The 13987-nt window shown below is 48.0% G+C and overlaps 1 protein-coding gene across 5 annotated transcripts in view; it reads right to left on the bottom strand.

Moving 5' to 3' along the window:
- The window catches only part of TNIK (TRAF2 and NCK interacting kinase), a 382741-nt gene that overhangs the window by 79006 nt on the left and 289748 nt on the right, over nucleotides 1-13987 (bottom strand). For all 5 annotated transcript variants that reach the window (XM_078069267.1, XM_078069253.1, XM_078069254.1 and 2 more), the window contains exons 11-12: nucleotides 12962-13028; nucleotides 9192-9396 (exon numbers count right to left, since the gene is read on the bottom strand). In XM_078069267.1, the coding sequence (XP_077925393.1) occupies nucleotides 9192-9396; nucleotides 12962-13028 (272 nt within the window). The remainder of the gene's footprint in view (nucleotides 1-9191; nucleotides 9397-12961; nucleotides 13029-13987) is intronic.

Genomic DNA, 13987 nt, shown 5'->3' with positions numbered 1-13987 from the left:
ATATTCTCCAGCCTCTATGATTCTACACAACTGCTCACTGAAGAAAACAAGAGGGGAAACGAAAACAACTCAATCTAAAAGTCACGTGAAATAATACTTTCTGTGAAACTATTGTTGCCAAAGTTCTATGGTTAGGGACAACCAAGAATATTGACGGCAAAACACAGAGATGCAGACCAGATGTAGTAAAAGAGGTTCCATGAAGACTCTAGATACTGGAAGGCAGGCCTGTAATGCCCATTCCATGCTGTCACTGAACAGCCATCCCTGCCATCCATCTAAGAGGCTCTAGATCCACTGAGGGGCAGGAACTGCCCAACACTGCCCTTTTTCCAGTATGACATGCTCTAATATGAAATACTAGCATATCTTTCCCATTCCTCGGCAATATAGGAAGGGGTCTGGGAAAAGGGATTTCGAATAGTAGTTTGAAGCTGCCATACAGGCACTTCAGCCCACCTTCTTCACCCTCCCAGAAAACCCGTCCCATCACAGGCCAGGTGACCAAGCAGCATGGTGCGTCCGTCAGAACAAGGAGCCCTTCTGGGATGCACTGAGGAGCAGTGTCGCGGACAGCTATGCAGACCCCACGGCCTCCCGAGGCACCAGCGTGACTTACACGCACGTGTGACCACAGACCACTGTCAGAGGCCCGTGGGCAGGCCCCGCCTGGGACCACGGGCATCCAGTTTGCCAGCCTGGCTCCCAGCTGTTTCATAATTTCGGTTCAGTTATTGAAATAAAAGAACAAAAGCTCAGCTAGCAGGCATTCAATCTTCATGCTGGTGCTAAACGACATTCGGGGATAAAGGGCTGCTCAGTCTCCCCACCGGCGGCAGCTCGCAAGACACATTAGGATGCCTGCAGCTAATGACTAAGTGAATTAAAGGCCATTTCTCAGCAGTGCCAATGAATTCACACCCCAGGCCCTGAATGGGGGAGTTATTCTTGTTCATGGTGCTTTCTTCTGGCCAAGGGCCGGGGAGCATGGTCCAGTGGGTGGGAACGCAGCCCGGGTGAAAAGTCACCCTGACATCCCTGTCTCCTGCTTCTGCACGTTGAGCTTGCTTATGCCGCCTTCAACTTCAAGCGCCCCGAAAAGATGACTCAGGGGAGCAACTGCAACACAGATCATGGGATACAAAGATTTTTTTCCCCTCCTGGGCAAATATCTTCTTGAACTGATTTAGGCACCTATTCAGCGCCAGGGAGTGTTCTAAGTGCCTTCTGTGTATTAACTCATTTCATCCTTGAAACTGTCACTATCCCCTTTCATAAACAGGCCACCTGAGGCAGAAAGAAGCCATGTCTCGCCCAAGATCACCAAGGCGGCAAATGGCAGAGCCGGATTCAAACCCTGACAGTTTATTGCCGTAGCTCTGTCTTGCCTCTACCTTCTCAGTGAAAGGGCTCACTCCGAAGGCACAGTGTCCCAGAGGCCCAGAAGCTTACTACTGAGATAGGACAAGATCTCTATCTTCTAATGGGTTTTGTTTAGGTGCTGGTAGGACCTAAGATTTGATGCAGCTCGTTGCTGGCAAGGATGGGATCGTAACGACATGGTATTGGAAATGACAGCAAGGACTACTGGTAAGAGAATACATACATCCCAGAGCAGAGCGTCTCCAGTGGAAGGTCCCCTGAGGCTTGGCTGGTAAGAGACTTACCCGGGCAGCAGCTCTTGATCCTCCTACATGAGCTACATCTGGGAAGATGGAGAGTGGGCTGCCTCCCTGGGCCCGCAAGGCCAGGACTGCTGGCTAAGTCACCAGAGGATCAATACCTTAGCAAGACACCATGAGAGGGGTGCGCTCAGAAAAGAACTCTCAAAAAGGGAGGGAAAAGTCCATGTGTTACAGTAAACAGAGAAGGTGCATTAGAGAATTAAGGAAGGCAAACAATGGGAAATGCTATCTCTACAGAAAACCCTAACAACCACTTTGAAATCATCCGTTCCAAAATAACAATAAAACTTTCACCTAAGTATGCCAACCATTCTTGTGTCAAGATTGTGTCAAGCCTTCCGTATTCATGATTTCCTTTACTTCTCACAACAATCCTGCAATGTAAGTAGTCCGTTGATTGCATATATCAAGAAGCTTAGGTTCAGAGAGGGTAAGTAATTTGCTCAAGGCCACACAGCTTGAACTACACCTTGGTTTCTGCAGCTTCCAAGCTGGCATACTTTGCCTCTGCACGAATGTGCCATCCAGTCATTTAAAAACCATTGACATTTTTTTTCTCCTAATGACGTAAATGAATTTCTACTAGTATAACAAATATTCTTCCCAAGACATGAATAAAAGCTTACCTGTTGATACATTTATTTTAATAAATTTAAGAGGGTTTTACTACTGCACATAAAAGAGTTTAAACTTTTGGAGATTATACTTCTGACTTCAGCCAAAGGCACCTGCTCCAATAATAATAATAACTAATATTTATTGAGTGTGTTCTAAGTGTTAATCCCATTCTAAGGTTTTCCGTGAACTAACTAATTTAATCCTCATGACAGTCCTGGAAGGGAAATGCTACTGTTCTTTCTAGTTTTACAAATGAAGAAACTGAGGCACAAAGAACATACATTTAATAAGGAAGACAACTGTTAACCAACATACTACCATCAACAGAATCTCCCCCAAATGCTCTGTTGCCCGTGGGAATTTCCAGAGCTTTAGTATGATGTTCTTAAAGACATGTGCAGGTTTCTGCTGTTCATCACCCCCATCCCCTTCTCTTTGGTTTAAAAACAGCTGGGAGAAACTACAAAGGTTCCCAAGAATAACCTTGCTGGCCAGTGGCTGCTCTGGGTTCGGGCTGCAGCTGGTACAGCTTCTCCGAGACGAGTCTGGTTACCCCGAGTGGAAGTGAATGCCAAGAGAGAATGCGAGCCAAACGAATGGATGAGCACGTAACTATGAAGAGTTCGCTAAACAGAAGCACGAAGTGGGGCTCATGAGCAATCTTTAAACTAGATCGGACAAGTCCTTCAGAACAGAGATCTGTCCAGCTTTGGGCAGTGGACAGAGTTTTTTCACGCCCATCTTCCTGGTTAATCCCCAGCGCAACTTAGGTGGTGGGAACAAGCTTTGTCGGGGGCCTGTCTGCAGAGCTCCGGGAGCGGGGCTGGGGAGACTCAGAGAGCGGCCAGGGCATGCAGGAGGTGCACGGCAGCCCTCGAGTCCAAATCGACGTCTTCGCACCCCAAATTCAGATCTCACTTGCTGGGCAGATTGTTTCCCTTTCTCCCAAACAGGAAATGAATGCATTTTTAGAGAGTACAACACAAAAACTACCTTTTTATATAACGTCTTGCCATTGAAAAAAAATGGATGATGTTATCTCGCTCGACCTTTGGGCAGCGTTCTGCAAAGCTGGCCCCTTTAACTTGTTCCTTATGCTGGAATAATCGATTTTCTTTGCAATACCATCAAATTCTCCTTGTGTGCCTTCTGCACCCTTATCAGTCTTCTTTGCTGGCTTCTCCTCCCCTGTTCTATGTTCTTGGAGTACAGGCCCACACTCTCCTCTCTTCTCGATGTATACTTCCAGTACCATAAGCCAGTAATTCCCCTTTTATCCCATCCCAACCTCCCTTCCCTGGCTCTCTCCATATAATCCAACTGCAGCCTTGGCATCACCACTGGCCACCTCATAGGCTCTTAAATTCACCGTCTTCCAAACTGATCTTATCCTCCTGATCCCAAACCAGGTCCTCCACCCTGATGCTGCAGTCCACATCGGGGACCTTCTGTGACTGCTCACTCTCTTCCATCTCTGATATCTTATCAGCCATCACATGCACATTCTGCACATTCTACAGGCTGCATCCCTTCCAAATGTGTACACTTCTCTCAATCCCCCTTCCACCGCCATCCACAAGAACACCACCCTCTCTGGTCTGCACCAGCTTGTCTCTCTCATCCACCCTTGCTTCTTCCAGTCACTCAACCTCGCAGCAGCCAAAGTTCCCTTTTAAAAATGCAGATCTGATTGCATTCCCTTGGTTAACACACATCAGTGGTCTTCCACTAGTCTCAGGATAAGATTTAAGAATCCTTAACTTGGCCTGCGAAGCCCTACAGGACTGTGCCTTGGCCTCCCCGCCTGGCATCTCTGTGTGCCCCTCCCTCCTAGTCCTTCAGCTGGAATCCCCAGCAGGCCTCCCAGCCAGGCTGCGCTGCTTTCTCTACCCTGCACCCTCCCCAAGTTCGTTCCTTAGCCCGCCAATTTTCTCTACCACAGCAGCCTGGCAATGACAATGAATGGCTATGTGGGTGACTATTGGCCCAGTGCCTATTTCCCTTACAGATCTGGTGAGCCCCAGGGCAGACTGTTTTCCTAGTGTCCAGCATAGCGGAGGTATGAATTCATGAAATTTGTCGAATGACTGCCTATAGGAATAGGAAAAAGATTTTAATTCTACTGTGCCCTTTTTAAAAAAGCATTGAACCCAGTGTCCTTGAAAGCCCAGCCACTCACCATAAAAAGTTAGAGGCTTTTAGGGTATTCACACACATTGAGACTGCTAGGCTCTCATTTTTTATATTAGTGCTTCACTATGACTGGCCAATAAGATACTGGTGGTTATTTCTCTAAAATTTTTTTTCAGGCAATAGAACCAAAGCAGTTATAATATCTTTTAGGTAGAACTGGCTATTTCTATAACTGGCCAATGTCATGACGGTCTTGAAGGACACTAAATGAGACGCAGGTGGCTTGAAAAACTTAACACAATTCTCTGAAGAATAAAACTTACCACCATCGAGCAGTTTGGTGCCCGTGGGGTCAATTTGATTATTCCTGTGACTTAAAGATATTCTCCTCCAGATGAAGGCATAGAATGCTCTCAGCAAGTTGAAAAAAAAAATGTATAAATCACTGAAATCATTCTCAAACTCTTGAGCACAGTTAAGCATCACCACAAATCTTCTGGCCAAGGTTCTGTCTGAAAAGATGACCAGGGTAAATGCCCTACTGACTCTTGGACTCCTCTCCTGCATCCTGCCCCTGATTCTTGGACCCTAACTCTGTGATGGAGAATAAAACAAGAGGGATTTTGTGTAGGCCAAGTGATAGAAATTTTTATTGAACTAAATAAAAATAAAAGAGGCCTTCTTTGTACTTTCCTCACTATTGATGGACTCATTCACCTTAGCTAGGTTTAATCAATTTCCTGGAACTTAGTTATAAATTGTACTTTATCAGTGGTCAAAAGCTGAAAGTCTTGTACCCAACATTTCATTGGTCCAAAGCCACGTCCTGTTCATGTAGCTGATAAATAACTACATTCAGTGTATGACGTCCCTCTAAGAATATACAGATACTGATTTAGGCCCTACCCAAATCCACACGGTGATCCATAAATAGCAACGGGCATGCAGGCCTTCCTTAGAAACCAAGCCTCTGGTAGGAGGTGACATCTGAGATCGCCCGGGAAGACAAAGGCTACAACCTACACAGCCCTGCATCACCAAAGGGGCATCTGACGGGCCTTTATTTGAGAATGGGAATGGTTTTCCCAGGATGCCTACAAAAGCCCACCTGACCCACAAGGAAGCTAAATTTGCAAGTCTAACTGTGGGCTTTAACTACCTCCATGTGCCACGGTAGGTCAAGTTCCTACTCTGGACACAGCAAACACAAGTCTTCACCATGGGCCAGAGCTACAGACATGGGTGGGGATCCAGCAGGGGCAGGATGCGGGATAGGGGTCCCTGGTGACAGAGACGGTTATTACTTAAACGTTCAAAAATTATAGCCATCTGAGTGTTCAGTGTTTTTATTTCTTCTCAGTGGGCAATAGGACCAAAACAAAGGATCAATAGATAAAGTGGAATAATCTCTTAATATCCCGTGGTCGCAAGTGACTGATGGGAAGCCAGGGCTCATGCACGTTGGTGCATAAATGAAGTGTCCTTGGGCACACTGTTGTCTTCAGCGCAAGTGGGGACTCAGAGGGCATGTCCCCGTGGATGCGTGTGCCTCGCTGAGTCTGAACTCTAACTCGCCTCCAAGATAGAGGTTCCAGAAAGTGCCACAGAAGAAGAGACACAAGGAGGCCTTGGCGGTAGCTCTGATGGGGAGCATGAGAGCTAGAATCCATGTCAAAGGAGAGCACCTGCTGGGTGCAGCTTCTTTGCCCTTGCTCAAAAATCCTTAAGTTCTCAGAGGAAAAGACCACAAAAGCAGAGGCCAGGTAGAGAATATGGGAAAACATGACTGGCTTATCAGCTGAGAGGCAGGATGCAGGCAGTGACAGTGCTTGGGCTCTGGATTCCAATCCCCTGGGCTTGAAACCTGTTTTTTCCCTAAGCTGTGTGACCTGTAGCAAGTTATTAACCTCTCTGAGACTCGGCTGCATTATTTTGAGACTGTGTGTTATTGTGAGGATCAAATGAGATGATTCAGGTAAAGTGTGGAACAGAGTACCTGTCGTAGGGTAAATGCCTTGGAAAGTGTTAGAAATTGTTATTTTAGCAACTTGATGAGAAAATATATAAAGCCCAAATAAATTGTATCAGGTAAGAAGGGACAAAAATATAGATTAAAACAAAACAAAACAAAACAAGACAATACAATGCATCCTCTGAAAAGAGTGCATCAATTGAGGATCTAAGCTCAAGGGCCAAAAGTGCATGTGTGCATACATGGGCATATCTGCATTCTTGAGTATTTGAAATGTTCTGTGGAGTGACAGCGGGGATTTTCTAGGGTTTACATGGTAAGCGCCTTTAGCTTGAAAGTAAGGGTAACAAATTGCTAGGCAAGGAGCCCACTAGCTAAGGCAAATGGTCAAGGTTTGCAGGGTGTGAGGCTCCAGGGAGGTGGTGGCCTTTGGAAATACTCTTGGAAGGAACAAACCACAAGCAACGAAGCAGGAAAGGCAGGATGTGGGGGGCAGAGCCTGATAGGACACTGCTTAGGTGAGGGGAGAGGTGTGACCAAAGTCTAAAGGAATAAACGTGGGGTCCAGCCAGCGGAGGCATCTGGTTCTCAGGAGAACTAGAGGAAATGGCACAGCTCTGGGTCAAGGGCTCGTACAAGAGGCCCCAACTGGCCCCAACTGGCCTGGCTGGGCTGCAGAGGACACCAGGGTGCAGCTGCCAGGAATTTCAATTTGTGCCCAGGAGAGGAACCAGAGGTGGGGTGGGCATGTGCACAGCAGCACTCTGAGCCTCACTTCTGAGAGCTGCCGAATTAGCACCCACCCCTCCCTTCACACTGCCTCTGCCTGGGCCTTTGAAGGTCTCTGCCCCACAGCACTACGGGGACTCTGTCTACTACAGCATCATTCTCAGAATAGAAGACAGTGAACTTCACGCTTCTCATGCACTGAGCATTCTTCGCGCTGACAACACGACAGACTTATAAACTCAAACTGGAAAGTGTTTCACTTGCCTACTGCTGTTTGCAGAAGGCTGCAAGGTCCAATTCTGAGGATCACACTTCAAGGCTTTGATTACTTATCTATACTTCCCTTCTCGGGCCTTGTGTGGACATTGAGATCAGAGAGACCTGGGTGCGAACACTGTGCACTTACTGGTCCTGGGATATGGGCATAATTACTTCCCCTCCCTGAACTTCAGTTTCCTGTGTGTTAAGCAGGGTTTGTGTGCATTCTGCATGAGGTGCAATGGCTGTATGCAAAGAGAGACTGATAGTAGATGAGATCATGGATATAAGCAAAGAACCTCACCCAGGAGCTGGTGCACAGAAGTCACTTAATAATTGCAACTGTTGGGGCACCTGGGTGGCTCAGTCAGTTAATTGGCTGCCTTCGGCTCAGGTCATGATCCCAGGGTCCTGGGATCGAGTCCCGCATCGGGCTCCCTGCTTCTCCCTCTGCCTGCCACTCCCCCTGCTTGTGCTCTCTCTGTCTCTTCCCCTCTCTCTCTGACAAATAAATAAATAAAATCTTAAAAAAAAAAATAATTGCAACTGTTGGGTCTTGTTGCTGGTCTGCCTATGAGGACATATGAGGTTGATGGGATTTTACTGCACACTGGAACGGAGGCCCTCACTGATTTCAACCAGGGATGCTGGACCTGGATGGGCCAATTGAAAAGCAATCTGCTCTTGGTGCCCGCAATCCGCCAGCTTCGAACTGCAGCGGCACCTGACAAAGCAAGTGAATTGCCGTAAACCATTAATGAGGAGCAAGATGGCGCCTGGGAACCCCGTAAAATGGCTACCCCATTCCCGTACAGTTGGTTAACCTCTCATCTGCCATCTGGCTTTCCCAATGGCTATGCTCTCAGCTGCTTAATTGTCTAGAGGCTTTGATTTATCCGACAAAGGAAGGTGGCCACAAGGCCACAAGGGTGAGGGCCTCACCGGGGACAAGCCACGCGGGAAAGCGTGGCTGGTGCTCCGGTTGCCCACACAGATGGCCACAGTGCCCGCCGGTGAAGGCCAGAGTGGCCCTCCAGCTGGAGGACAGGCCCTGGATACTAAAAGGTGTGCGGAACGCCTTGGGCCGTGCTTTCCCCAGTGTTCAGAGGAGTAGCTAAGGCAGACCCTGCTTTTCCATACTTGACACTTCACTGGCCTGCCTAGTCACTGCGGTCTTGTTAACACCTACATAGGCCCTCTCAGTCACGGACTCGTTTATTCCTATATGGGTTCGTTCATTCCACGAATATCCACGAGGCATCTACTGTGTGCCTGGCCCTGTTCTAGGCGCTAGAGATACATGATGGAGAGATACATCAGGGATGAAAGAGACAAAACCCTCTGTCCTCAGGAGCTCACACCGCAGTGTAAAACCCAGGAAGGTACATAGAGAGTGTGTGTGAAGATGGAAAGAGCTATGTAAAAATAATAAAGCGGGGAAGGGCAACAGGATGAGCTAGAAGGAGAGGGTGCAATTTGAAGAAAGGTGGTCAAGGAGGCTGCACCGAGGAGGTGGTATCTGAGTAAGACCTGAAGGGGTGAAGGCCTTTACCTGCTTTTCCGAGGTGACCACACCAAGGTCACGTCACACCAAGGTCACACAGCCACCCCCTGCCTAGCAAGGGAAGTCCTTTGCTTGTGAGAGCGCCCAGGCCTCATCCCGTTTCGCAAGCTCAAGTGTGTGCTCCCAGTGCGCCACGAGGCCCACAAGGGTGGGAGCCCGGCACAACGCCGCACCCCCAGGAAGCCCTGTGGCCGAGAGGTGCGCGCGCGCGGCGGCCCCAGCGGGCCCTCACCTCCTCCAGCCGCCGCCGCTGCTCCTTCTGCTCCTCTATGCGCTTCTGGCGCTCGGCCAGCAGCTGCCGCTTGTGCTCCTCGTTCTCCCGCTGCTGCTGCTCCAGCTGCTGCCGCCGCAGGGCCTCCGAACGCTCCTTGTTGGCCAGCTGGAGCCTCAGGAAGTCCCGCCGCAGCGTGGACTCCCCCGGCAGGTTCAGGATGGAGCTGCGGGCAGGAGAGAGAGAGACGGGGAGGCTGCGTGTGGCGAGGGCCGCCCTCACCCCGGCGCTGGGGGAGGCCGGCCGGGCCAGCAGCTCGCCTGCGCGCGGGGACGCGAGCCACACGGGCCGGCCACGGGCTCTCGGGCCGCTGCTACTTACAGTACTCAGCCCCAGAGAAACGGAGTCACGGGCACCACAGACCAGTGTGCAGCCTCCTTTTCACGGTGGCCATGGGCAGGCGCATGCTGTCACCATCCCGAGAGAGAGGTCCCCCTCTCTCCAGCACCGTCCTCACTGCTCCCTTGCCCTGGTGACCCGCAAAGATCTGCTACTAAAGGTTTTAGGGAGCGTGTGAGCCCTAGGGCCTGGATCAGCTGAATTTTCACGTTTAAGAGAGGCATGAACAAAGCCAGCAAATGAAAGGAACAACCAGGAGCAACATGGGAACGTGTTCTACTAAGAGGACATCACCGTCCCCCCACCACCTCCGCGACGCCTTGCACCCAGACCCAGAAGGCAAATGGCAGGCTGCTCGTGTGAAGACGTGATAAGCCAGGGAGGGAAAACATCAGAGTAAGGGTCACCACAGAGTAGAATATGAACCCACATCTGAGAGTTCAGGGCTTGTTTCATTGCACCACGGTTAAAGGGAAGTGACATGGTTTGGCTCTGGAATGGATGGTGTGGCAAGGACTTCAACCCAGCTCACAGATCCCTAGATTCCGTTGAAGCACCGTGGCCTCAGTTTTCTCATCTGTAAAATGGTAGTTGTGCATCATGTGCATATGTGTGTGTCCCTGGTGGTCTAGGGCTGCTCTATTCACATCTCACTGCATGTGAACAGCTCAAAGTTACACTCTTTGGTTGTGCATAGCAGCCTAACAGGGAGGTGGGGCAGGCTCCTATTTGTTCACGCAAACCTAGCCCTTTTAATCTTGCTGGCGACTTCCACTTGAAATAAATCCATTAAATAACTAATGAGCCGCTTTTAGGTCGCAGGCACTGTGAGAGGCTCTCGTGGATAGAGCAGTAGCTAAACAAACTCTCTCTCTCGTGGTCTTCTTGCGGGGAACAGAGACAGACAAATCATTAGACAGACAAATGGCTGCAAATAACATAATTTCACATATGAACAGGCTCCATAGAAGACGTAACAGTTTAAGAGTGACAGTGGTAGGAGACTGGGATGGGGATTAAGGGTTCTGCTTCAGATGGGGTGATCAGGGGAGACCTCTCTGAGAAGGTGCCAGATGAGCTGAGACTCAAATGATGAAGAGTCAGTCCCACGAAGAAGTAGGGGAAGAACCTTTCAGGCAGAGAGGAAAGCAAACGTAGAGGCCTGTGGTGGGAACAGGTGGGGCCTCTCCGAGGACTTCCCAGAGCAGAGTGAAGGAGAGAGGTGGCCCCGGGAGGAGGCCAGGGACACTGGGCAGACCCGGGGAGGCACGGGGCATGGAAACCACGCATGGAAAGCTTATAGTCAGGACACTGATGTGATGGGATTTGTTTGGCTGCCGAGGGACAACTGTCTGCAGAGGGCCACCAGCTGGGTGGGGAGGGGCAAGGGGACAGAGGCGGAGAGAAGCATTGGTGGCAGAGTTTACGAAGCCAGTTGATGGATGCGGTGTGTGGAGTGAGCAATGACTTGCAGGTTTTGTCTTGGCACCTGGAGAGTAGTGGTGACGCCAACTGGGGTGGCGAATGGTGGGGGGAGCAGGTTTGGTGGCAGTTGACGAGGGGATTATTCTGTGTTGGACAGTGTAACCACTGTGCAGTGTGACTGTCATCTATGCCCAAAAATGACATAAAAAGGCTTCATTCTTGAGGTCTTACAGACAGTGCTTGGATTCCACGAGCACACCTCCTCTAAAACTTAACAGCTTTTGTGTAGAACACTAAAACAAACCCCAAGTGACAGTGCTTATATACACAGGCCACAAGCAGGACTGGGGGAACCACGCACACGAGGAGCCTCCATTAATACAAATTGATGCAGAATCAATGTCAGGCGAGTGGAGCTGTAGTAGTGGCTCAATCATCGTTGGTGTGGGGCTTGGGTGCCAAATTTGGGCTCTCACCCCATTTCTAAAATGAGATAACCACTGTCCCTTTCCACTTTTCAGGATTTCATGAAGATTAATTACATGGGTCCATAAGACAGGACTTGAACATAATCTTCAATGTGATATAATGACACGTTACAATTATCAAAGTGTTAAGGCATGGCTAGGTCAGCCTGCTAAGTGACTCCTAACACGCAGTTTGGCAAGTACTAGTTAAAACAGGGCTTCTCAGTTCTATAGAGAGTGATCAGTAGGGCTGACATGACATCTGGGTGAGCTTTGGAAAAAGAAGAATAGTACGCAACTTCTCTGAGAGCAGAGCACTTGGTTCTTTGCCTTTATAAGAATGTTCATTTTCCATGTCACTACTTGACAAACATCATCTTTACGCAGCTAAACTGGGGGCAGCCAATGTGTAAAGTATCGGATGGAAGGAAAAATTCTCCTTCAGTCTTTGACCTTGATAATTCCTGTATCAGGTGTGGAGAAAAACTGGACGGCCCTGTAAGTCCCTCCTTCTTCCAGTAGTTTAGCAATAATCCAGCTTCGTAGATCTAACTCAGAAAAAGAAGCCACTAGCTTGTTCTAGCAGCAATGACAGAGCTGGCCCCTTTCCTGAGCAGGCAGCTCTGCCTCAGCAGTATGGGAACTTCTCCTCCTGGACCACTGGAGTCCCCTCCTTGGATGGCTAGAGGATGGGGACCCATTTCCCCAGTAAGCCTCCTGCTAGTGCATTTTCCCCAATAAATCTCACTTCACCTACACTGACCATGGTGTTTGTGCCTGTGCCACTCGACTCACCAAACTGCCACCAGCTGAATTCTCTCATGGAAGAGAAATCTTGGCAATGTGAGCACACTAACCTTAATTATTGATACACAGACTGGAAGAAGTGGGAATCAATGTCAAGTGAAATTCAAAACGCACGGATCATAACGATAAAGCAACACTGATCCTGGAGTCCAACATGTGACAACTGGAATGAGCAAGAAATTTTCTATTTAGGGTTCCCCTCTAGAGTGTGATTTGATTTCCTGGAAACCATTTCCTCTTGGATTAGCTTGTGGTGAAAATACCAAGACATGTGACAAGGACGGTGGCTGCCCAAATGGGCTTCTCAAAGGTATGAAGTAACAAACTGAATAATTCGAGTCCAAAAATACCACTTAGGTCTCCTGAAAGTCATAGTTTTAGGTCCTTTGAGTCTTGCATTACCCAGATAATTGACTCCTACCCATTCCACACGTTACATATGTGAGGAAACAAGGTCTTAGGATAGAGACCATAAATCTTAGGGGACAAGATAAAGAATACGCTGATTTCCACATTTTTGTAAGAGTTTGCCTGGGGACATTTTCCCAAATTAATGAGTATGTTCATGGGCAATAAATTAAATAAGACCACCTTGCTGGATTCTTAAAAATGAACCTATAAATCAAAAGGAAGTGAGTTTCACACAAGCACAATTCAGAACGTGAAAATAAGACTTGGCCTTTGTTCTCCTACCTGGGCTCTCCTGAGTCATTCTCCTCCTCTTCCTCCTCACTTCCGCTGTACTCATACTCGGTCTCATCTAAAGAGAGACTCACAGAATGTTAGTGCACAAAAAGATGCTACAGCTCAGCCAATCCCACCCCCCTCGTTTTATATATAAGTAATCTGAGGCCCAAAGAGTTGTCATTAATGCTGACCTGGGACAGGCTCCAGGCCTCCTGACTTGTGATCTAACAGTTCCCACCAGCTGAGGTGGATTTAAGTACGTGGAATTCACATCCAAGACTGTTCCAGCTGACTCTAGATATCTGTCCCTAATGCCTGCTGTTCAATGACAAGGAACTGAAAAATAATTGTTCAGTTTGTGTTAACTCCCATGAGAGGATCACCTAAACCAATCTTTATTGGCCCACTATTCACTTATTGTCCGTATTAAGCATTTTTTAAGTAAGAGTTTTATTATGACTTACATGGACCCACAAATTGTCTTTAGATATCTTGATAAACACCAGAAAGAAATTTGACAGCACGTGCTATTAGAAATATAGAGTTAAATGACCCACCGGGGACATTCATTTAATTCAGTAATATGTTAAGCAAGTTAACATGTAATAATGAATAAGATTGAGTCTTTGCTTTGGAGGAGATCAGAATCTAATGGGTGAGATGGACAAGTAGGTAATCAGATCTGCCATGATTATTAAGAAATTAATCTTTATTGGGTGTCTCCCATGCTAGTCACCCTGCTAGATACTTTACTTATGTTCTCCCATTTATTTTGCTTAACAATCCTTTAACATACTACCTACTTTTCAAGTGAAGACACTATTACAAGAGGGTAAGTGACAGGACCAATGACTTACTAATAAAAGACTGATCAATCTGGGATTTGGATTTAGAATTCCATCCAGAACTTCTCCAACTTTAAAACTATGTTCTTTCCAACATATTATATGCTAAATAGAAATGCATAAAAAGAGCAATGGGATAACAGAGAAAGGAGCAAAGTCCATTGGTCATAATGAGGGAAGGGGCCAG

Source organism: Halichoerus grypus, chromosome 1 (assembly GCF_964656455.1).
Source record: "Halichoerus grypus chromosome 1, mHalGry1.hap1.1, whole genome shotgun sequence".
NCBI classification, from domain to species: Eukaryota; Metazoa; Chordata; class Mammalia; order Carnivora; family Phocidae; genus Halichoerus; species Halichoerus grypus.
The sequence above is the reverse complement of the archived record's forward strand: the minus strand, read 5'-3'. Positions and strand labels throughout refer to the sequence as shown.